Source organism: Schistocerca serialis, chromosome 8, assembly GCF_023864345.2.
Source record: "Schistocerca serialis cubense isolate TAMUIC-IGC-003099 chromosome 8, iqSchSeri2.2, whole genome shotgun sequence".
Taxonomy (NCBI): domain Eukaryota; kingdom Metazoa; phylum Arthropoda; class Insecta; order Orthoptera; family Acrididae; genus Schistocerca; species Schistocerca serialis.
Window position 1 is genome coordinate 93930972 of NC_064645.1, and position 26657 is coordinate 93957628.

Below are 26657 nucleotides of genomic sequence, written 5' to 3' on the forward strand. Positions count from 1 at the left end.
ACTGTCTTATTTCTGGTTTATTCGACTCATTTGAACGAAAAACTGAATGGATGTGACCATTTTCCTAGAACCTGAACAGTTTAAGAAGGTAAGATTTGTCAGTTATGTATGAGGTGGGGATACAAAAGCTTTCAAAGCAGTTGTGGAAGAGAAGCCACGTGGAAAATATATAACTATCACTAAACTGGAGCGCATACGTCTCGTACAAAAGCGAATGCGTACGAGGCTGCAATGGCTGAAAACTGCTTAAAAATGAAAGAAATTGGAATATGGCAGATGATTAGATGATAAGAATAGACGACAAAGTCTATCATAGATAAAATCCAAAATTATTATTGGCATGGCCATCACGCAAAGTGTTAGTAATGTAGGAGAAATGAGAAAAGCTGTATGGGCAGTTTCGTTTCACATCTGTTCAATTCCGAGATTTGTCCGGTGTAAGGCTACTGAAGAAATGTCTTCACGGCTGCAGCCAGAATCCTAACGAGTCCATCAACAGCGTTATACAGGCCAGTATTCCCAAGAAAGTGTTTGTGTCAATTAGTTTACTTAATTTTCGTGTCTTTAATGCAGTAGCAACCTTCAGTGAAGCAAATGTTGCAGGATGTGAAGTCCTGAAAAGACTACTACAAACTGTTGGTCGTTTCACAGCGAAAAAAAAGTTACATTTGATAAAGAAAGAGTTAGGGCACCAGAGGGAACTGTTAGGGACCTTGAACAAGAGCAAGACAGCGAAGACGAGCAGGTGCAGTATGAGACGGAAGAGGATGCAGCCAACCCATCTTTTGGAGCTGGAATGCATTGACAACTACTGTGGCCGTTTCCCGTAAGTTGTATTTTTTAGGAATGAAGTCTATTTTTTCGCATTTTCTACTTGCAAGAATTTGTTTAGAATTACAGGATACACTAATCTGAATATTGTGCATATTTTAACACAGAGGTTTTCCTATTTTGTAAATCTCAAAGAAGTTAGAGCCTTATGTACACAGAAAGGTGTAGACAGTTTCTTATTTTGATGTCCACTTTTTACAGAAATAGGTATTAGCTTAAAACTAAGCAATATATGTAGACATTCTTCTGTTAAAGTGGTTAGAAATGTGTAACCTACATACCACATTTTTTGCAAATCTATACTCCCAATAGTTTCTGATAAAAGGTACCTTTCATATGAATAAATTGTAGTTATTTAAGATGGGGATTAACAGCCTGTCCCGACCCCTTAAACAAATAACACATTACTGCAAACACATACAAGTCTACATTTCCCTTCATTGTTAGTGTGAGACGTTACTCCATTCATGTTCAGGAAAACCAGGACACCTTGAATGACTATAGATAGGACGTTGATATTCACACCTCATGTACGTTAGTATGTTCTGTAGAAATGATTAGCATTTGAACCACGTCGGCTCGCAGGTTCAAGGTCAACGTAGATAATGCGGCGCAACACACCTGCCGGTAGAATGTGCCTATGGCTCTTGTTGTCGGTATAAATCGAACGTATTGGAGCTACGAGGGTCACTCCGAGAGAAATGCACACTATTTTTTTAAATCTACCTTTCATTCTACATGTTTGATAGTTTTACAGTTTTTAGATACATCCTTTAGGAACAATAGTTTCATTTCTCCACATAATTTCCATCCCTCTCAACAGCCTTACGCCTGTATTCCCGCAAGGTACAATTCTGGACCAAACTGTTGGAGCCACTCTTTGGCAGCGTGCACAAGGGAGTCATCATCTTCAAACCTTGTTCCACGAAGATTGTCTTTCAGTTTCCCAAAGAGATGATAGTCACTTGGAGCCAGGTCAGGACTGTAAGGAGGATGTTGCAGTGTTGTCCATCCGAGTTTTCTGATCGCTTCCATGGTTTTTTGACTGACATGTGGCCGTGCATTGTCGTGCAACAGCAAAACATCCTGCTTTTGCCGATGTGGTCGAACACGACTCAGTCGATCTTGAAGTTTCTTCAGTGTCGTCACATATGCATCAGAATTTATGGTGGTTCCACATGGCATGATGTCCACAAGCAAGAGTCCTTCGGAATCGAAAAACACTGTAGCCATAACTTTTCCAGCAGAAGGTGTGGTTTTGAATTTGTTTTTTCTTGGGTGAATTTGCATGACGCCACTTCACTGATTGCCTCTTCGTCTCTGGTGAAAAATGATGGACTCATGTTTCATAACCTGTCACAATTCTTGCAAGAAATTCATCTTCACCATTCTCGTACTGTTCCAAAAGTTCGCTGCATACCGTTTTTCTTGTTTCTTTGTGAGCCACTGTCAACATTCGGAACTCACCTGGCACAAACCTTTTTTAACGTCAACACTTTCAGTATTCTGCAAACACTTCCTTCCCCTATCCCAACGTAGCGTGACAATATGTTCACTGTGATGCGTCTGTCAGCAGTCACCAATTCGTTAACTCTCTGCACATTGTCTGGAGTGTGTGCAGTACAAGGCCTGCCGCTGCGAGGACAATCCTCAATGTTGCCGTGCCCGCTTTCATCTCGTAACCTGCTTGCCCACCGAGTAACTGTTTTGCGATCGACAGCAGCATCTCCATACACCTTTTTCAAACTCTTGTGCATGTTTCCCACTGTCTCGTTTCCACAGCACAGGAATTCTGACAGCACGTTGCTTCTGACGAACGTGAAGTGTTACCAGCCATCTTGAAGACATGCTGTGACGGCGCTACTCACGGGAACAGATTGAACTAAGTTTGTAAACAAGCGGGAAGGATGTATCTACACACTGCAAAACTTTCACACGTGCAGAATGAAAACTGTATTTCTACAAAAATAGTGTGCATTCCTTTTGTAGTGACCCTCGTATGTAATTTGAGCAGACGTGTAGGATGTCTCGCAGACGTGTGTGTGAACCTTACCATCAAATCAGCGAGTTTGAAAGAGGGTGCATTATTGGTATGAGAGAATGTGGTGCATCCATACGGGAAATTGCGTCTCGTGTGGGACGAAGTGTTTCGGCAGTGCAACGGATAGGTGAATAATGGTTCATGCAAGACCGGAGGGCACAGCGACATAGGTCAGGTCGCACCACCCAGACCACACGCAGAAAAGATCGACACGTCATCCGAATGGCATTGCAGGACAGATCTGCGTACTTCTCGGCTCTGGCGCAACAGTTGAACAGTGTAACACATCGTACACTATCAGGGGTGACAGTCAGTCGTCTGTTTATTACGTCATGGGTAACATGCGCGTTGTTTACTTCTGCCCCTATCTTTGACGAATGTGAAGAAACATGCCAGACGGCAATGGTGTATACAGGGTGTTACAAAAAGGTACGGCCAAACTTTCAGGAAACATTCCTCACACACAAAGAAAGAAAATATATGTGGACATGTGTCCGGAAACGCTTACTTTCCATGTTAGAGCTCATTTTATTACTTCTCTTCAATTCACATTAATCATGGAATGGAAACAAACAGCAACGGAACGTACCAGCGTGACTTCAAACACTTTGTTACAGGAAATGTTCAAAATGTCCTCCGTTAGCGAGGATACATGCATCCACCCTTCGTCGCATGGAATCCCTGATGCGCTGATGCAGCCCTGGAGAATGGCGTTTTGTATCACAGCCGTCCACAATACGAGCACGAAGAGTCTCTATATTTGGTACCGGGGTTGCGTAGACAAGAGCTTTCAAATGCCCCCATAAATGAAAGTCAAGAGGGTTGAGGTCAGGAGAGCGTGGAGGCCATGCAATTGGTCCGCCTCTGCCAATCCATCGGTCACCGAATCTGTTGTTGAGAAGCGTACGAACACTTCGACTGAAATGTGCAGGAGCTCCATCGTGTATGAACCACATGTTGTGTCGTACTTGTAAAGGCACATGTTCTAGCAGCACAGGTAGAGTATCCCGTATGAAATCATGATAACGTGCTCCATTGAGCGTACGTGGAACAACATGGGGCCCAATCAAGACATCATCAACAACGCCTGCCCAAGCGTTCACAGAAAATCTGTGTTGATGAACTGAATGCACAATTGCGTGCTGATTCTCGTCAGCCCACACATGTTGATTGTGAAAATTTACAATTTGATCACGTTGCAATGAAGCCTCATCCGTAAAGAGAAAATTTGCACTGAAATGGGGATTGACACATTGTTGGATGAACCATTCGCAGAAGTGTACCCGTGGAGGCCAATCAGCTGCTGATAGTGCCTGAACACGCTGTATATGGTACAGAAACAACTGGTTCTCCCGTAGCATTCTTCATACAGTGACGTGGTCAACGTTACCTTGTACAGCAGCAACTTCTCTTACGCTGACATTAGGGTTATCGTCAATTGCACGAAGAATTGCCTCGTCCATTGCAGGTGTCCTCGTCATTCTAGGTCTTCCCCAGTCGCGAGTCATAGGCTGGAATGTTCCGTGCTCCCTAAGACGCCGATCAATTGCTTCGAACGTCTTCCTGTCGGGACACCTTCGTTCTGGAAATCTGTCTCGATACAAACGTACCGCGCCACGGCTATTGCCCCGTGCTAATCCATACATCAAATAGGCATCTGCCAACTCCGCAATTGTAAACATTGCACTGACTGCAAAACCACGTTCGTGATGAACACTAACCTGTTGATGCTACATACTGATGTGCTTGATGCTAGTACTGTACAGCAATGAGTCGCATGTCAACACAAGCACCGAAGTCAACATTACCTTCCTTCAATTGGGCCAACTGGCGGTGAATCGAGGAAGTACAGTACATACTGACGAAACTAATATCAGCACTAACATGGAAATTAAGCGTTTCCGGACACACGTCCACATAACATCTTTTCTTTATTTGTGTGTGAGGAATGTTTCCTGAAAGTTTGGCCGTACCTTTTTGTAACACCCTGTAGAATGACGTCACTGGGGCAGAAATGGCATTAGACAGTGTTCTCGGACGAATGCAGGTTCTTTTTGTTTGAAAGTTGCAAGATCTAAACTGATACTGTTATTACTCAGCTTAGCCGCGAGTCCGTAGAGGGTGGTATATGTGATGTACAGTATAACTGGTGAGTATTTCCACCTGGAATTTGCGAGTGTAAGTCTGAGCTTCGTTGATCCGCCTTGGTGGGCCGTGTCGTCGGTTTTACTCCCACCTGTGCGCGGTGTAGCTCTCGTACATGTCGTCCCGTGCACGTTCTTCATTGCCGCATTGGATGTGTCTGTCGGTGGAAGCTAATTATCTGAAATTGCTGTCGATCAACTTTGGGGTATCTATTTACTCGAAATTAACATTCAGAATGCCGTAATATCACTTTTATTCCTATTAGATCAATAATGAAACACTCATGTCATAGACTATTCGTAACCGAGAGCAGGGCTACCATCGAACAAGACAGTACTGTGTCTCTTAACGCCGACTGCCGACTTTGGCGCGCAGGCCGTATCTCCTAGTAGTTTCCTCACAGTTCGTGGATTTCCGATCAAGTTCGTACTTACTAAGATATGCATTTGTTAATGAACGGGTATGAATTTTAACGAGTCAAAATTATGATAAATAGTTTTAAACATCCAGAGGCTCCTCCTAGTATTCATGTTGTCATAAATGACTTTAATTATTAAATATAAATAATCAAAATCGGTGACTTTGGCGCCAAGATGGCGGTACTTCCCGTCATGTATATTTCCCAGGCTGACGCTTGTTGCTAAGGTGCAGCGCCGAGCCCCACCCCACTACGCGCGACATGTGGTCGCTTCGTCACCTAGCTAGCCAGCGTGGGAAATGCTCTCTGACTCATGGCCGGCTACGAACTACAGCACTTCCTAACTATCGTAAATACATCAATAAGAGACAATAATTTATTAAAACTGGTAAAAATGTCTTTCTCACGTAAGGGGCACCTTACAAAGTCATGGCAGTATTTCGGTTCGCCGCAGCCAGGTGGAGCACCATCGTATTGACTGCATTCGCACAAGACATAGTTTTCCAGCTCATGGCTTTGTGGTTTGGGTGCTATTGTGTACAAACACAAACCACAGTTGGTGCGTGTCCAAGGCACCGTGGTCAGCGTGACCTACGTGAATGACATCCTGCGACCCGCAGCCATACGCTTTCTGCACAACACCCCAGACGCCACGTTTCAGCGAGACAATGCACGGCCACACCTTCATGCACGAACACGTGCCTTCTTGTAGTCACCGGGGCCTTTTATCCTGGCCCGCCAGATCACCAGACTTTCGATTGGATTGTTTGGGGGGAAGAGACGAAACAGCGAGGTCATCGGTCTCATCGGATTAGGGAAGGACGGGGAAGGAAGTCGGCCGTGTCCTTTCAAAGGAACCATCCCGGCATTTGCCTGGAGTGATTTAGGGAAATCACGGAAAACCTAAATCAGGATGGCCGGACACGGGATTGAACCGTCGTCCTTCCGAATGCGAGTCCAGTGTGCTAACCACTGCGCCACCTCGTTCGGTGACCAGACTTCTCGCCAATCGAGAATGTGTGTGATACGGGAAACGAAGGGTACAGTGCTGTGATCCAGTGCCGACAACCACAGATGAACTTTGGAACCAGGTGAATGCAGCACGGATGGCTGTACCACAGGACGCCATTCGCGCCTTATACGCGTCGATCCATCACGCACGAAACAAGTTGTCAGGGCCCTTGACGGATCCTGTGCCTACTAGGTAACAGGACACATGCTGAACGGAGGTGACTGAACTGCTAATCATTTCTGCAGAACACACTAATATTCATGTCCTGTGAATATGAACGTCCTATCACTAGTCGTTCAAGGCGTTCTGTTTTTTTCTGAACATGAGTGCACAAGGGTCTCCCTACTAGACATGTACACTACTGGCCATTAAAGTTACTACACCACGAAGATGACGTGCTACACACGCGAAATTTAACCGACAGGAAGAAGATGTTGTGATTTGCAAATGATTAGCTATTCAGAACATTCACACAAGGTTGGCGGCGGTTGCGACACCTACAACGTAATGACATGAGGAATGTTTCCAACCGATTTCTCATACACAAACAGCAGTTTTCCGTCATTGCCTGGTGAAACGTTGTTGTGATGCCTCGTGTAAGGAGGAGAAATGCGTACCATCACGTTTCCGACTTTTATAAAGGTCGGATTGTAGCTCATTACGATTGCGGTTTATCGTATCGTGACATTGCTGCTCACGTTGGTCGAGATCCAATGACTGTTAGCAGAATATGGAATAGGTGGGTTGAGGAGGGTAATACGGAACGCCGTGCTGGATCCCAACGGCCTCGTATCACTAGCACTCGAGATGACAGGCATCTTATCCGCATGGCTGTAACGGATCGTGCAGCCACGTCTCGATCCCTGAGTCAACAGATGGGGACATTTGCAAGACAACAACCATCTGCACGAACAGTTCGACGTTTGCAGCAGCATGGACTATCAGCCCGGAGACCATGGCTGCGGTTACCCTTGACGCTGCATCACAGACAGGAGCGCCTGCGATGGTGTACTCAACGACGAACCTGGGTGCACGAATGGCAGAACGTCATTTTTTCGGATGAATCCAGGTTCTGTTTACAGCATCATGATGGTCGCATCCGTGTTTGGCGAGATTGCGGTGAACGCACATTGGAAGCGTGTATTCGTCATCGCCATATTGGCGTATCACCCGGCGTGATGGTAAGGGGTGCCATTGGTTACACGTCTCGGTCACCTCTTTTTCGCATTGACGGCACTTTGAACAGTGGACGTTACATTTCATATGTGCCACGACCCGTGACTACTCTTCATTCGATCCCTGTGAAACCCTACATTTCAGCAGGACAATGCACGACCGCATGTTGCAGGTCCTGTACGGGCCTTTGTGGATACAGAAAATGTTCGAATGCTGCCCTGGCCTGGACATTCTCCAGATCTCTTACCAACTGATAGCGTTTGGTCAATGGTGGCCGAGCAACTGGCTCGTCACAATACGCCAGTCTCTACTCTTGATGAACTGTGATATTGCGTTGAAGCTGCATGGGCAGCTGTACCTGTACACGCCATCGAAGCTCTGTTTGACTCTGTTTGTATCAAGGCCGTTATTACGGCCAGAGGTGGTTGTTCTGGGCATTGATTTCTCGGCATCTATTGCACCCAAATTGCGTGAAAATGTAATCACATGTCAGTTCTAGTAGAATATATTTGTCCAATGAATACCTGTTTATCATCTGCATTTCTTCTTGGTGTAGCAATTTTAATGGCCAATAGTGTATATAATAATGACAGGAAAAATCCACGCACAATATATTACTAAATTTACACTATAAACAATTTCAGCGCCACAGGTATAGGATGTGACTAAAATAGGTGAGTACTTTATTAGAAAACTAATTAAAAATTCGAGGCATGGACGCACACGGCGAAATACAACTCTGCCCGGTTAGGCCCTAAAGTGCGCGTCATTTATGTTGGCGGCCGAGTTTAGGTTCGTTCTGCGCATCTGACGTCACAAAACACAGTCAGCCAATGGACAGAGAACGACGTTGCCAGATCTTGATTGCAGTGCAGAGCACGGACGAGTGTCTTCAGTTTTAGAAACGTTCAGTCACAAATAAAGTAATTGAACAAAAGCAATGTCCTGATAGCAGACTTTCTTTTATAGAAAGTTTGGAAAAAGCCTTCTTTACCCCAATTGCTTCATATTCTATTAAGTAATTAAACCAAAAAAGCAATAAGACTCCTAATTCAGGCGATAGCAAGGAAAGGTGTTTGTATCAATCTCATGAACCGCTTTTTTGCAATAAAGAGCAGCGGAAATTGTTTATTTCCTATTGTACTTCGACGAAGTGTGAGTAATTCATAGTCATACCAACAGTGTTTGTCAGTATTTTGCGTCACCTGTTGGAGTCCTCATGGTGTTACTGTGTAAGATGAGCTGCATTAGCGTAACGGTTAAGGTGTTGGGTTAGTAAGGGGAGGGCGAAGAGTTCAAACCTTGCGCGGTTCTTAAGTTTTTCTTTATTTAAAAACAATATCGAAGTGTCTTACTTCACGAATTTTATTAGTTTTAATGCAATTTTTTTTAAATTTCTAGAGCTTTGTCTCTTCATTAACCCTTTCGCTGCTGCAGACACGTGCTCCCCGCATTCCGCGCTGTGCGTGATTTTGTCATCACTGCACAGCTCGCCTGTGCAGACACATGGTGTTCCCACTGCTTTGACACATCATTCGATTTCACAAAAACTATTTGGCCCAAAAATTAGATTTTTACACATATCTTTGACTGATATCTTCCCCCCATAAATGACTTAATTTTGTTTCGATGTTCAGCGCAGTTATTGTGCAGCATTAAATGTAGTAAACCATTGCACGAAATTTTGAAGAGTTTGCAGAGGTAAAAGTCCATAGAGTATACTTTCCGTATGGTCGATTTTAGTTGCCAAAATGTTGAGAATGAAATGTGGACAAGATACCTAAATTTCATATAAAATTTACTGTATCATAATATCTCATTTAATTTAAGTACCACATAGGTGTCGTATGTAATACTGAGAAATATTCCGTCTTTCGTGACTGTAACAAAAGTTTTATTTACACCGGGCACGTTTGGCTTTATTTTAAAGTACTTCAATCAATCAAAAGGAAGTAGACAAAATACATTAAACAAAACTGTGAACTTACAAAAACATTAGGACTTGAATATACCGTCTATCAGGGAAGTGCTCTGAGCTATGTCAAATATAATTTTTGTGTGTGGCACAAACAAACAGCATTTATTTGCAAAAACACTGATCAGCCGACACAAACGTTGAATATTGTGTTACCGCAGCACAAAACTACGAAAGGTGACTTGACAATGGAGGAGACAAAATACTGTCCACTGAAGATGCTTCAAAAGAGAAAACGCGTCTGCTCTAAATAAATCGCTTTTTACAGTTGCAGAAGAGGAATATATTTCAATACCATTGGTGAAACTGCGACTGGGGAACAAAAACAAGAAAGAGAACATGAGTACCATTGTGTATGTGCCATACCTTTCATTGATTGAAGTGCTTTAAAATAAAGCCAAACGCGCCCGGTGTAAATAAAACTTTTATTAAAGTCGCGAAAGACGGAATATTTCTCAATATTACATACGACACCTATGTGGTACTTAAATTAAATGAGATATTATGATACAGTAAATTTTATATGAAATTTAGGTATCTTGTCCACATTTCATTCTCAACATTGTGGCAACTAAGATCGACCATACGGAAAGTATACGCTATGGGCTTTTACCTCTGCAAACTCTTCAAAATTTCGTGCAATGGTTTACTACATTTAGTCCTGCACAATAACTGCGCTGAACATCGAAACAAAATGAAGTCATTTATGGAGGGAAGATATCAGTCAAAGATATGTGTAAAAATCTAATTTTTGGGCCAAATAGTTTTTGTGAAATCGAATGATAAGTGTGTCAAAGCAGTCGGAACACCATGTGTCTGCACAGGCGAGCAGTGCAGTGATGACAAAATCGCGCACAGAGCGGAATGCGGGGAACACGTCTCTGTAGCAGCGAAAGGGTTCATGCGGCCGTGGTAGCTTTACTTCATAAACTGCGCGCTCCCCCCTAAACGTAAGCTTGCGAACTATGCTATACTATGGCGCTGCTTCACTTGGCGCGTGCGTCGTTTGCAACTGGCAACGCAGCAATCTCCCGCGTGTGGGCGGGCATGCGCGAGCTGCCAAGATAAAAGAATTGAACTATGGTTGTGCCGCAGCCCCAGGGACCGCACGAGTGTCCGACGACTCAGGTCTACTGACGCGATGGCCTGGTACTGCCTGGTACGTCCGCCCGCCTCAGCACCGCTTCTAGTCTGGGGAAGTACCAGCAGTCCTAGCTCTGCCGTTGAATGGTCACTACAGCGAATCGCGTGTTGGCTGCAGTCCTCATAACAATGCTCGCTCAACGGCTCTTACAAGGGAACCTCCCCATCGCATCCCCCTCACGTTTAGTTATAAGTGGGCACAGTGGATAGGCCTTGGAAAACTGAACACAGATCAATCGAGAAGCAAGGAAGAAGTTGTATGGAACTATGAAAAAAATAAGCAAAATATGCATGTGAAAGATAGGCAACATCTAGGGAAGCGTGAGCTTAGCAGCGCCGTGGTCCCGTGGTTAGCGTGAGCAGCTGCACCCTGAGAGGTCCTTGGTTCAAGTCTTCCTCAACTGAAAAGTTTAATTTTTTATTTTCAGTTTATGTGACAAACTCTTATGTTTTCATCCTTTTTTGGGAGTGATTATCACACCCACAAGAAAACCTAAATCGGGCAAAGTAGAAGGTTCTTTTTACCCATTCGCCAAGTGTACAAGTAAGGTGGGTCGACAACATATTCCTGTCACGTGACGCACATGCCGTCACCAGTGTCGTATAGAATACGAGGGTTGTTTTTTAAGTAAGGGCCGTTCGCGCGTATAGTCCCGTAGTTCGCGCGGACGCCGCAACAATCCACCGCGCCACTTGCCGGCATCCTTCCCGTTCACACTGATGCAAGTTGCAGCTCTGTAGCTGACGTGTACGCATCGCTGTGCTACTTTATAATGTTTACGATTATTGAATCGCCCGCCGCGTGTGAGATACGGTCAGTGATACGTTTTTTGACCGCGAGAGCTTATCAGCTGCAGAAATTCATCGTCAGTTAGCAGAAGTTTATGGCTTGAATGCAATGAGTGAAGGTAAAGTGCGTCAATGGGTTAGAGAGTTTAAAAATGGCCGTCAAAACGTCCATGACGAAGAACGCTCAGGCCGGCCCTCTGTGATCACTGATGATTTGGTGGCTGCAGTCGAAACAAAGATTCGTGAGGACAGAAGATTCACAATTTCCACTCTTTCTTTGGAATTTCCACTAGTTTCAAAATTGGTTTTGTACAAAATTGTGCCTGAAAACCTAAACTTTAAGAAACTGTGTTCTCGGTGGGTACCCAGACTCCTCACAGAGGACCACAAAGGGAAGAGATTTGCCACTTCATTGGACTTTTTGATTCGTTACAAGGAAGAAGGGGATGACATGTTGAGTCAAATTGTCACTGGAGATGAAACATGGGTATCCCATATCACTCCCGAAAGCAAGCGACAATCGATGGAATGGCGACACACAACCTCTCCTGTCAAGGTCAAAGCCAAACAGACGCTGCCAAAGCGCAAGATTATGGCAACTGTGTTCTGGGACCGGCGCGGTGTTTTGCTAGTGGACTTTATGCCACGAGGAACGACAATCAACTCAGATGCCTACTGTGCAACTATAAAGAAGCTCCGCAGAGCAATTCAAAACAAAAGGCGCGGCATGCTGACAAAAGGAGTTTTGCTCCTGCACGATAACGCTAGGCCTCACACCTCTCAAAAGACTCGGGATTTGATTGATTCTTTTGGCTGGGAAGTTTTGGACCATGCACCATACAGCCCCGACGTTGCTCCTAGCGATTTTCACCTTTTCCGGTACCTGAAACACCATCTTGGCGGGCAGCGCTTCAATGACGACGATGAAGTGAAAAGCGGCCGTGAACTCTTGGCTGCCGGAGAAGGCGACCGAATTCTTTGAAGAGGGAATTAAAAACTTTGTTGTACGGTATGACAAGTGCTTAAATAATCAAGGTAACTATGTAGAAAAATAGGTAAAAGTGTGTAGAATCAGAAAATAAGTTTTTTTTACAAAAGTATTTGTATCTTTTTTTAAAAAATAAAAACGGCCCTTACTTAAAAAACAACCCTCGTATATCAGACGTGTTTTCCTATGGAGGAATCGGTTGACCTATGACCTCGCGATCAAATGTTTTCGGTTCCCATTGGTGAGGCACGTCCTTTCGTCTACTAATCGCACGGTTTTGCGGTGCGGTCGCAAAACACAGACGCTAAACTTATTACAGTGAACAGAGGCGTCAATGAACGAACGGACAGATCATAACTTTGCGAAAATAAAGAAAGTAAACTTTTCACGGGAGGTATTACTTGAACCCAGGACCTCTCTTTCCGCAGCTGCTCACGCTAACAGGGGACCACGGCGCTGCTGAGCTCACATTAACCTAGATGTTGCCTATCTTGCGCATGGACTACTCAGTATGTATATTTTGCTTATTTTTTTCATAGTTCCACATAACTTCTTCCTTGCTTCTCGATTAATCTGTGTTCAGTTTTCCAAGGCCTATCCACTGTGCCAACTTATAACTAAATCTGAGGGGGGTGCGATGGGGAGGTTCCCTTGTTAGAACGAGGTGGAAACCGGCGGAATGCCAACAACGCCTACTTGTCGGCAACACCAATGATCGCATATCAGTCGCCAACCGGTAGAAGCAGAGGACTTGATAACTGTCGAAGCACCCAGCAAAAAATGGTTCAAATGGCTCTGAGCACTATGGGACTCAACTGCTGTGGTCATCAGTCCCCTAGAACTTAGAACTACTTAAACCTAACTAACCTAAGGACATCACACACATCCATGCCCAAGGCAGGATTCGAACCTGCGACCGTAGCAGTCGCACGGTTCCGGACTGCGCGCCTAGAACCGCGAGACCACCGCGGCCGGCAGCACCCACCAGCAGAGGCGAATGAAAGCTGTATTAAACGCTCTAATATTCTTTACAACATACTGTGCTGTCACCGCCAGACACCACACTTGCTAGCTGGCAGCCTTTAAATCGTTAGTATACGTCGGACCCGCGTGTCGCCACTATCAGTGATTGCAGACCGAGCGCCGCCACACGGCAGGTGTAGTCTAGAGAGAGTCCCTAGCACTCGCCCCAGTTGTACAGGTACAGCGGACTTTGCTAGCGATGGGTCACTGTCTACATACGCCCTCATTTGCATAGATGACAGTTTAGCATAGCCTTCAGCTACGTCATTTGCTACGACCTAGCGAGGCGCCATATTCAGTTATTATGTTTCTGAACAGATAATATTGTGACTCATGTACCGTCAAGAGAGACGTTCATCATTAATGGATTAAAGTTAAGTACAAAACTAATAACGTCCACTTTCTGAATTCTAATTCCTTGCCATCTTCCAGACCTCACGTCAGTATAGTCCTTCCCTCCTCACGCCAGCCTGCGTGAGTTAAAACACGTGCATTTCGGCCTCTACTAGTAACACGGTGTTGGCTCTTCTGCCAGCACAACACATACCTCCGTAATTCTCAAGGATATTTCCAGAAAATAAGTGTTATTAACGTACTTCAACTGCTGTCCGCCCCTGGTAGCTGAGTTGTCAGTAATACGGAATGTCAGTCCTAAGGGCCCGGGTTCGATTACCGGCTGGGTTGGAGCCTTTCTCCGCTGAGGGACTGGGTGTTGCGTTTTCCTAATAATCCTCATTTCATCCCCATCGACGCGCAAGTCGCCCAAGTGACGTCAAATTGACAGACTTGCACCCGGCGAACGGTCTACCCGACGGGAGGCCCTAGTCACACGACATTTACATTACAACTGAGATCAAAGAAACACTTTGATGTCTATATACTTTAATTTCTGGGTGTTTATTTCGTTAACACTTTTGATTGTAAACTACACTGGCGAGCCAAAGAAACTGGAACACCTGCCTAATACCGCGTAGGGCCCCCGCGAGCAGGCCGAAGTGCCGCAACAAAATGGTTCAAATGGCTCTGAGCACTATGGGACTTAACTTCTGTGGTCATCAGTCCCCTAGAACTTAGAAGTAATTAAACCTAACTAACCTAAGGACATCACACACATCCATGCTCGAGGCAGGATTCGAACCTGCGACCGTAGCGGTCGCGCGGTTCCAGACTGTAGCGCCTAGAACCGCTCGGCCACCCCAGCGTGCCGCAACACGACATGGCATTGACTCGACTAGTGTTTGAAGTAGTGCTAGAGGGAACTGACACCATGAATCCTACAGGGCTGTCGATGAATCCGTAAGAGTACGTGGGGGTGGAGATCTCTTCTGAACATCACGTTGCAAGGCATCCTAGATATGTTCAATAATGTTAATGTCTAGGGAGTCTGGTGGCCAGTGGAAGTGTTTAAACTCAGAAGAGTGTTCCTGGAGCCACTCTGTAGCAATTCTGGAAATGTGGGGTGTCGCATTGTCCTGCCGGAATTGCTCAAGTCCGTCGGAATGGACAATACACATGGGTGGATGCAGGTGATCAGACAGGATGCGTACGTACGGGTCACCTGTCAGTCGTATCTAGATGTATCTGAGGTCCCATATCACTGCAACTGCATACGCACCACACAATTATAGAGCCTACACCAGCCTGAACACTCCCCTGCTGACACGTAGGGTCCATGGATTCATGAGGTTGTCTCCATACCCACACACGTCCATCCGGCCGATACAATTTTAAACGAGACTCGTCCGACCAGGCAAAATGTTTCCAGTCATCAGCAGTCCATTGTCGGTGTTGATGGGCCCAGGCGAGGCATAAAGCTCTGAGTAGTCCAGTCATCAAGGGTACACGAGTGCGCTTTCCGCTCCGAAAGGCCATATCGATAATTGACACTTGTTGAAGGCTCAGCATTGAAATCTGCAGCAATTTGCGGAAGGGTTGTACTTCTGTCACGTGGAACGAGTCTCTTCAGTCGTCGTTGGTCCCGTTCTTGCTCGATCTTCTTCTGGACACAGCGATGTCGGAGATTTGGTGTTTTACCGGATTGCTGATATTCAGTGTACACTCGTGAAATGGTCGTAAGGGAATACCCCTCTCCATCGCTACCTCGGAGATGCTGTGTACCATTGTTCGTGCGCCGACTATAACACTGTTGAAACTCACTTAAATCTTGATAACCTGTCATTGTAGCATCAGTAACCGATCTATCAACTGCGCCAGACACTTGTTGTCTCGTAAAGGCACTGCCGACTGCACCGCTGTATTCTGCCTGTTTACGTATCTCTGTATTTGAATACGCATGCCTATAGAAGTTTCTTTGCTGCTTCGGTGTATATCAGTCACCACAGCCCAGTAATCTTTGTGGTAGCCTTCAGCTCTATGTCAGGCATATTAGTATGATTTGTCAGTTTTATTTTGTAGCGACGCGGTATTGCCGGGATTAAATCGGTAATAAATATGTGTGTCACTGCGTGTATGTGAGAGCTGAAAAATTCGCACATACCATCTTCCAGTTTGAGTCCTTGTGTTTCATCTGCGATGGAGCTTTCCTCTGATTATTTCCGACTACACTCCTGGAAATGGAAAAAAGAACACATTGACACCGGTGTGTCAGACCCACCATACTTGCTCCGTACACTGCGAGAGGGCTGTGCAAGCAATGATCACACGCACGGCACAGCGGACACACCAGGAACCGCGGTGTTGGCCGTCGAATGGCGCTAGCTGCGCAGCATTTGTGCACCGCCGCCGTCAGTGTCAGCCAGTTTGCCGTGGCATACGGAGCTCCATCGCAGTCTTTAATCCTTGTAGCATGCCGCGCCAGCGTGGACGTGAACCGTATGTGCAGTTGACGGACTTTGAGCGAGGGCGTATAGTGGGCATGCGGGAGGCCGGGTGGACGTACCGCCGAATTGCTCAACACGTGGGGCGTGAGGTCTCCACAGTACATCGATGTTGTCGCCAGTGGTCGGCGGAAGGTGCACGTGCCCGTCGACCTGGGACCGGACCGCAGCGACGCACGGATGCACGCCAAGACCGTAGGATCCTACGCAGTGCCGTAGGGGACCGCACCGCCACTTCCCAGCAAATTAGGGACACTGTTGCTCCTGGGGTATCGGCGAGGACCATTCGCAACCGTCTCCATGAAGCTGGGCTACGGTCCCGCACACCGTTAGGCCGTCTTCCGCTCACGCCCCAACATCGTGCAGCCCGCCTCCAGTGGTGTCGCGACAGGCGTGAATGGAGGGACGAATGGAGACGTGTCGTCTTCAGCGATGAGAGTCGCTTCTGCCTTGGTGCCAATGATGGTCGTATGCGTGTTTGGCGCCGTGCAGGTGAGCGCCACAATCAGGACTGCATACGACCGAGGCACACAGGGCCAACACCCGGCATCATGGTGTGGGGAGCGATCTCCTACACTGGCCGTACACCACTGGTGATCGTCGAGGGGACACTGAATAGTGCACGGTACATCCAAACCGTCATCGAACCCATCGTTCTACCATTCCTAGACCGGCAAGGGAACTTGCTGTTCCAACAGGACAATGCACGTCCGCATGTATCCCGTGCCACCCAACGTGCTCTAGAAGGTGTAAGTCAACTACCCTGGCCAGCAAGATCTCCGGATCTGTCCCCCATTGAGCATGTTTGGGACTGGATGAAGCGTCGTCTCACGCGGTCTGCACGTCCAGCACGAACGCTGGTCCAACTGAGGCGCCAGGTGGAAATGGCATGGCAAGCCGTTCCACAGGACTGCATCCAGCATCTCTACGATCGTCTCCATGGGAGAATAGCAGCCTGCATTGCTGTGAAAGGTGGCTATACACTGTACTAGTGCCGACATTGTGCATGCTCTGTTGCCTGTGTCTATGTACCTGTGGTTCCGTCAGTGTGATCATGTGATGTATCTGACCCCAGGAATGTGTCAATAAAGTTTCCCCTTCCTGGGACAATGAATTCACGGTGTTCTTATTTCAATTTCCAGGAGTGTATTTTCTTCGTTTTCTATTATTAGGAATCTTCTGTTATACATATATTCCATTTTATGAGGCTTGATATAAAGTTACTGGCATTCGTGTGTATCCTTTGTTTCTGTCACGATAAACCCATGCGATCTTTACTGAATCCGACTGAGTTACGGGAAGTTTTATTGTATTTATTATATTTTTCACGACAAGGGCTGAACATTTTGTCTCACAACTTGTTAAAACCTCCATGCCAGATTGAACACTTAACACTTAAACTGCAAGACGTAATGGGCGAATACATCAGCTCACATTCGTGTTCAGTGACAGATATGTTTATAAATGATTTAATCCCGACTGCATTGTGATGCGACGAAATGAAATTGACAAGCCATCCGTGCTGCGAACACTGCAGTTACGACTGACATCGAGAAGTCGGCGCCCACAAAAATTACAAGTCTGTGGAAATGGGTATAGTTGATAACCAACGGCCGGCCGGTGTGGCCGAGCGGCTCTAGGCGCTTCAGTCTGGGACCGCGCGACCGCTACGGTCGCAGGCTCGAATCCTGCCTCGGGCATGGTTGTTTGTGATGTCCTTAGGTTAGTTAGGTTTAAGTAGTTCTAACTTGTAGGTGACTGATGACCTCAGATGTTAAGTCCCATAGTGCTCAGAGAAATTTGAACGATTTATTTGGTAACCAACGAATGTGAATGAAGTTAGCACGTAGCAAATAATGCACTTGGATGTAAAAGCGGTTCTCTGATAGTGGTCGTAGAATGTTAACAATGTTTAATTTCTGGAAATATCCTAAAGGATTAGTGAGAAATGTAATTAAAAAAACATTTGAGTCTTTAATACAGTTTTCAGCCTCCAGTGCTTCTAGGTGCTTTGACTGTTATTGAAACCTCTGCTTCAGTCGGTTAATAATTGATGTGTGATCACGGGTTGTGCCGACGTGTGGGCATTGGTAAGGTTCTCCGCATTACTGTCACGTTTTAACAGGTCCCTGGGACAGCAGCGGAACTAGGCGCTACACCGTCGTTTTGCAGAGTTGCGTCTGAACACGAATACGATGACATAATAAAGTGTTTACTGATCGTATTCCCACCCTATGTCTATGATGGGCAGAATTGTCTGCAGTGTGAATTTAATGTGTTATGAGAGGATTTTTTCTGTCGTTATTATTTCCTTGTCAAGTATGGACAGTGTTATAATGACGTGACTCACTAATATTGCAAGGATAACGAAGACTTCATATCTATGTCTTACGCTGTGTTATCTTTTTGATGTGGGATGTGGTCTATTGTTACATCACACTGTTATAATGCAGTGTTTGTTAAACATTTAAAATCATTTATTTACATATATCTTAGAATCAGAATGTGGGTACATGGAAAAAAAAAATGGTCAAAAATTGTAAATAGCAATGGGAGGCGGTCATAGGGTGGACTGTTTACAGAAAACGTCATGTCATTACTTTACAGTAAATAAGCTGTGCCCCAGTTACACACAATAACGTCAAAGTGTCTCATGTCGTAAATTATGCTAACATTTACCACCAGTTTACAGAAAATGTTATGATGTCATTAAGTTTAATTTGGCCACATACTGTAATGTCGAAGTGTCTTATGTCATAAACTATCGTAATGTTTATAACCCTTTTGCAGAATATGCCATTACACAAGTAACTTATAGTAATTGAGCTGTGTCCCGGTATCACGCTGCAATGTCAAAGTATCTTACCTCATAAACTGCGGTAATATACTGTAAAAAAAGAAATGACACACCACAAAAGAAATCATCCTCATATGTATACACAAATAAATGATTACAATGTCAGATAAATTGGATTATTTGTTCAGTTGAAGGAGCTTCACAAACTGAGCAAGTCGATAACACGTTGGTCCACCTCTGGCCCCAATGCGAACAGTTATTCCACTTGGCACTGACTGACAGAGTTGTTAGAGTTCCCCCTGAGGGACATCGTGGCAAATTATGTACAACTGCCGCGTTAGATCGTCAAAATCCCGGACTGATCGGGCGCCCTGTGGAGAGATCCGGCGACCTTGTTTGCCAACGTAGAGTTTGGTAAGCACGAAAAGAAGCAGCAGAGACTCACGGGAAGTACGGGCGTGCATTATCCTCCTGAAAAGTAAGCCCAGAATGGCTTGCCATGAAGGACAACAGCACGGGGAGTAGTATATCGTCGACGTACCGCTTGCGCTGTAATGGTGCTGGGTATGACAAGCAAAGGAGTCCTGCTACGAAAAGAAATGTAACTCCGGACCGTCACTCCCTGTTATTAAGCCGTATGGCGTGCGACTGTCAAGTTGGTATCCCTGCGTTGTGCAGAGCGTCTCCACAAACGTCTTCGGTTTGCAATCTCATTAACTGGAGTAGAATTGTCTTCATTGATAAGTGCTCGTTATTTGAAAGATCTAACGCGCCACTTGGACAGAATTTGGAACGATATTTCTCAGGAGGACATCCATCACCTCTATCAATCAATGCCAAGACGAACAACTGCTTGCATAGGAGCCAGAGGTGAACTAGCGCGTTTTAGACTCACTCAATTTGTGAAGCTCTTCCTGTTGAATGAATCGACGATTTTTTCTCATTTTGTAATCATTTGTTTGTCTGTACATTTACATAAAATTTACCGATTTCCTTCCGATTCGGATAATTCATTTGTGCCGTATTTTTTTCTACTGCAGTGCACTTCAATAAAAAATAAACGAATAACTAGTTTTCTGCTTATTATTCACTCAAGTATGAAATCTACCACTGCAGAGAAATTAATTCAAGGTTGTAATTTAGATGACGAATGGCTAATTCAGTGAATAATGTATTCTGACGTTCAAAGAGCCGGTAGGCTTCATAGTCAAACATGCCATTTGAGATGGTTAATAGAAATTTTTTTTGTACAGTGTACGACCATATGTCACTAGTGCAAAATTAAGCTAGGTTACGAGATTTTTAATCGCATCACACCACTTAATTAAAGAAGAAGAACTGATAGTGATCGGGCCAAATATCTCACGAAATAAGCATCAAACGGAAAAACTACGAAGAACGAAACTTGTCTAGCTTGAAGGGGGAAACCAGATAGCGCTATGGTTGGCCCGCTAGATGGCGCTGCCATAGGTCAAACGTATATGAACTGCGTTTTTTTTTTAAATAGGAGCCACCATTTTTATTACATATTCGTGTAGTAAGTGAAGAAATATGAATGTTTTAGTTGGACCACTTTTTTCGCTTTGTGATAGATGGCGCTGTAATAGTCATAAACTATGCGTGTTATCACGTGCCATTCCGCCAGTGCGGACGTATTTGCTTTGTGATACATTACCCGTGTTAAAATGGACCGTTTACCAATTGCGGAAAAGTTCTATATCGTGTTTATGTATGGCTATTGTGATCAAGCTGCCCAACGGTCGTGTGCTATGTATGCTGCTCGCTATCCTGGACGACATCATCCAAGTGTTCGGACCGTTCGCCGGATAGTTACGTTATTTAGGGAAACAGGAAATGTTCAGTCACATGTGAAACGTCAACCACGACCTGCAACAAATGATGACGCCCGAGTAGGTGTTTTAGCTGCTGTCGCGGCTAATCCGCACATCAGTAGCAGACAAACTGCGTGAGAATCGGGAATCTCAAAAACGTCGGTGTTAAGAATGCTACATCAACATCGATTGCACCCGTACCATTTTTCTATGCACCAGGAATTGCATGGCGACGACTTTGAACGGCGTGTACATTCTGCAACTGGGCACAAGAGAAATTACGGGACGATGACGGATTTTTTGCACGCGTTCTATTTAGCGACGAAGCGTCATTCACCAACAGCGGTAACATAAACCGGCATAATTTGCACTATTGGGCAACGGAAAATCCACGATGGCTGCGACAACCTTGGCGGGTTAATATATGGTGCGGCATTATGGGAGGAACGATAACTGGCCCCCATTTTATCGGTGGCAATCTAAATGGTGCAATGTATGCTGATTTCCTATGTAATGTTCCACCGATGTTACTGCAAGATGTTTCACTGCATGACAGAATGGCGATGTACTTCCAACGTGGTGGATGTCCGGCACATATCTCGCGTGCAGTTGAAGCGGTATTGAATAGCATATTTCATGACAGGTGGATTGGTCGTCGAAGCACCATACCATGGCCCGCACCTTCACCGGATCTGACGTCCACGGATTTCTTTCTGTGGGGAAAGCTGAAGGATATTTGCTATCGTGCTCCACCGACAACGCCTGACAACATGCGTCAGCGCATTGTCAATGCATGTGCGAACATTACGGAAGGCGAACTACTTGCTATTGAGAGGGATGTCGTTACACGTATTGCCAAATGCATTGAGGTTGACGGGCATCATTTTCAGCATTTATAGCATTAACGTGGTATTTACAGGTAATCACGCTGTAACCGCATGCGTTCTCAGAAATGATAAGTTCACAAAGGTACATGTATCACATTGGAACAACCGAAATAAAATGTTCAAACGTACCTACGTTCTGTATTTTAATTTGAAAAACCTACCTTTTGCCAGCTGTTAATCTAAAATTTTGAGCCATCTGTTTGTGACTATTACAGCGCCATCTATCACAAAGCCAAAAAATTTGTCCAACTAAAACATTCATATTTCTTTACGTACTACATGAATATGTAATAAAAAATGGTGGTTCCTGTTTAAAAAAACGCAGTTGATATCCGTTTGACCTATGGCAGCGCCATCTAGCGGGCCAATCATAGCGTCATCTGGTTTCCCCCTTCAAGCAAGACAAGTTTCGTTCTTTGTAGTTTTTTCGTTTGACGCTTATTTCGTGAGATATTTGGCCCGGTCACGATCAATGGACCACCCTGTATATTTTGCAATTCAATGCGAATTTTCGTTGGGGTACAAGTATCAGTTACGGATGTTGCTATTGTGCAAGTGATATTAGTTTCGTCAGTGAGTTGCAATAGTAGATCATTTAGCAGTAATTGGCTGACCGGATTCAAGCCTACTGGCAGAGTCCCAAAAAAGATCACCATATGTTCAGGAGAAAGTCATTGCGCTAAATTGTCTCTTACAAGACTGCTTCAAAGGTCTTAAGCTGAGCTCCGAAACACCTTATATTTCTCTACAACTACCTCTGCGGTTACAGGCGTACCACTAATAAGTTTTACTTCTGCACAGTGATAGAGGAAAACCGAGTCGCCACCGACGCAGTTGCCGACAAGTACTTCAAACCCGGCACCCTGGACAGCCTGGACGCCATGAGGCCAAGTCTGATTGACGTAAGTGATACCCGAAGCCTGTCATGTTCGTTTGATACGTGCTTCAGCGCCAGAAATAAAATACATACATGTTGGAAACGCTCTACTATTATCAACATCATTCTGAGTTACATATTGTACTGAATAACTATGGAATAAAAATTTTACTACCAGGTGCTTCCACTTTTCTCGATGACAGTAGTTATATTTTGCCGAAGTCTAATAACACCACCAACAAGTGGATTACATGAATATAATAACTTGACCTATGAAGCTTTCACTTTTTTACGTTTTTGAGGCCAGTCAGTAAATACTATTGTCCAACTTTTGTTGGCCCAATTAGGAATATGAAACTAATTGAGACACCCACATCGAACTACACTCCAAGTTTCGTGCAGTAAGGCCGATATAGCAATGGTCACCCTTAAACTTTATGGGTCACTGATATCCATGGGAAAACGTGAAAAGTAAGAATATAATGCAAGCTGGTAGCTAATATACGAATCAGGAGATTTTCTTTATTAATTTCATTTTTATAATTAAATAAATTTGTTAATAAAGTTTAGTTTCTGTGCTATTAAATGGATACCTTTGACTTTAGTGGGTAATATGTTAAGTCATTTGCTTCTTGTTTTTCAGAACTGACGTTATACTCTCCAATCACCTTTTACCTTTAGAAGAAAGTGGGTGTACAGACGCAAACGTGCATCGAATATCAAATATCTGTGGGAGCTACTGTAATACTAGCTTGTAGTGTGGAGGCCCAACAAAATGTTTCACAGGTGGTGGCATAAGAATCCGATAAAATATTTTTCGGTTTAGCTGTACCACCCCACATAATGGAGTACTGCTGTTAGTTCAGATGGTCTGTGTGTAAAATATAAATAAATACTCAATGTCAGCGTCGTTAAATTTTAAACTTTATAAAAAATTTCCGACATGCTTCGGAAGCATTTCTTCAATTACAGGTAGCAGTACCGGGGTTTACCTCAGCACCATTGCTTTTGAGACACCAGTTATTTCGAAACATGTTTAGTCCTCTCTATCTGCGTTGTATATTTTCCTCTAGAGCACAGAAACTGATCTCAACACATCCATTATTTACAAACTACGTGTAACTGGGCAGATATTCTCTGAAAAATCATACATCATTGGGAAAGCTTTCGTGCTTTCCATCAGTTTAAGAACTGGTTCAAAGATACTCAGTTTCCATTAATGAAGAGAAGAACGTACTCATATTTCGTGGAGAATAAGCATTAACTTCAGACTTAATGAGGTAAAAAGTAATTCATTTTTTTTAGACTTTTCTACAATAGTATTCCAAAATATGGTCTAATATCCCCTGTGAAACTGTGTGTATGTAAAGAATCGTAGGAGAAAATGAAAATGTGTTTCTGGGCTGAAAGTTGTAAATTTTGTCACACGTAGTATTATAACTATTGTTTTTGGCGGATTCTTGGCTCGTATTGCAGAAGACAGTGCTTTTTCATTTGTTTAAAACGTCCTCATTAGTTAGCCATCTATTTTTCGTCGTTCTTCTGTAGCACCACATTTCCAAAGATTCCACTCTCTTCTTGTCTGAACTGTTTATCATCCACATTCCACTTCCGTACAAGACTGCGCTCTCGATTATTTCTTTCAAAAAAGATTTCCCAACTCATAAATGTCTATTCTATGTTAGTAAATATGTGTCTTTCAGAAATGCTTTCATTGCTGTTCATAGTCTGCATTTCAATACCGTCTTTACTTCGCCCATCATCAGTTATTTTGCTGCCCAAATAACAAATCTCATCTTCTACTTTTATTGTCTCATTTCCTACTCTGGTTCCCACAGCAAATCCCGATTTAATTCAACTACACTCAATTATCCTTGTTGTACTTTTGTTGATGCTCACCTTGAAGACACTATCCATTCAGTTCAAGTTATATTCACAGTCCTGCTGGTATTACAGCGGTTTTGATACCGTCTTTTCATCACTTTGATTTATTTATGAAAGCGCTCACTCTCTTCTTCATTAATTTCGCCGAAACTGTCAAGGAAAAAGTCAAGAAACTGTTCACAAAGAGGAATCTTGAAACTCATGAAAACAGCCTATGGTGTTGATCTTTTCTGGCATAGTCACTTCGTAATTTGGATATCTTTCTGTTGCCTAAGAATGTAGTTATGGCCTAAACAAGCCTCCCCCATAGTACCAGTCATTTTTTTTTCAATGTTGGACTCGAACATCGTTTTTCAAATGCCAAGTGCATAAGAACGCCTTCCTTCAGTTTCGCTTGTGACAGATTTCTTTGGGTACGGTTATCACAAACTGTTTAGTTTGGCCCACCTTAATGTGTTAAGGCGATTGTAGAGATGAGGTTTTTGCTCAAAACGTTCTTCACTGCAGCCATCAAAGATTTTCTTGCAGGCCAAGTTATTCAAATTTTGATACCTTGTGTTACGATATCATTCAGAATTCATGTTAGTAATTGGAGTAGCACAGGAAATGTAAGGCTATATCATTAAAATCGCTGAAAATCATTTCTTAGAATGTTGAGTGTTATGTGTAAAAACTCATACGAGTTATCCAACTATCTTTTTTTTCCATTTTTTAATTCTGTCGGTTGGGCCTTTGTTACCAGCCGACGCGATGACGAACTCTGCAGACACATTTTCCATGGTATGCCCCGACGTTTTTCATTTCTACGGGGATGCCCTATATTCATCAGAGTCTTTCTCTTTTTTGAACTTGAAGTGCAATTCGGATTATCTAAGCGACTTTGAACGATAAAAAGAGCTAGAATCATGTTCTCTGAGTACAGGAGAAGTCAGATATCACTGGCAAAGTTTTAATGGCAATGTGCTACAAGCAAAGAAAAGTATATAAACTTGCTACTTGAATCCTGAAATTTATATTCACGGAAGTTTACTGGTATCATTACCGGTTATGAAATTATAAGTTACGTCTGATCTGAAGTGTGACGTAACTGAATCTGCAAATTAATGTTGAATTTCTGCTGAAGTATTAATGTTATTGCAGTATTCGTATCTTGTGCGAAGCAAAAGTCTATGTTGGCGATATTTTCCACTGATTTCAGTTGGCCGGAGCTGTTCACTTCAAAGGGCCTGCCATCACGACAGTGGAGTTCAACTCCAAAACTGGAAACACGACCTATTTATATTCCTTCAACCATCAAGACAAGTACAACTACGAAGGTAAGACCAGTTGTGTACTTGGCGTACTCAAAAAGAGCAAAATCTGCTAGTCTTCATTCAGTGTATCATTGCAGTACGTAACAATACTATAACTAGATAACAGCAGACGAACTTTAGATGACAGATCCAAGATGACCGCTGCCTTCACTCAACACGACGCACAACACTTATGCTGTTCTACGTAGTATTGCGATCGATACTTCGAAGTGTACAGGGTACAGAATTTATCAAGTACAACCAACATCATATGCTGACATGTGAAACTGATTTTCTTTCTTTCCAAGCAATGCGAGAGACAATCACATGAAAGGGTAAGCATAAGATATTCTGTTAGCATCCCGAAACAAATCGCTGTAGCAGTTTTAGTCTTCCTTAGCACTGATAATATTCGTAGTTCAAAATGGTTCAAATGGCTCTGAGCACTATGGGACTTAACTGCAGTGGTCATCAGTCCCCTAGAACTTAGAACTACTTAAACCTAACTAACCTAAGTACATCACACGCATCCATGCTCGAGGCAGGATTCGAACCTGCGACCGTAGCGGTCGCGCGGTTCCAGACTGTAGCGCCTAGAACCGCTCGGCCACCCCGGCCGGAAATATTCGTAGGGCTTGATTTATTAGCGTAAGTTATATTTATGACTTTATAATACAGGGTTATTGACGAAGATATGCAAATATTTTAAT

The 26657-nt window shown here is 44.0% G+C and overlaps 1 protein-coding gene across 1 annotated transcript in view; it reads left to right on the plus strand.

Annotated features, from left to right (window-relative positions):
* Positions 1 to 26657, plus strand: part of LOC126416842 (cholinesterase 2-like) — a 193200-nt gene that overhangs the window by 120298 nt on the left and 46245 nt on the right. The window contains exons 8-9 of the mRNA XM_050084725.1: positions 22696 to 22796; positions 25854 to 25971. Coding sequence (XP_049940682.1) covers positions 22696 to 22796; positions 25854 to 25971 — 219 coding nt within the window. The remainder of the gene's footprint in view (positions 1 to 22695; positions 22797 to 25853; positions 25972 to 26657) is intronic.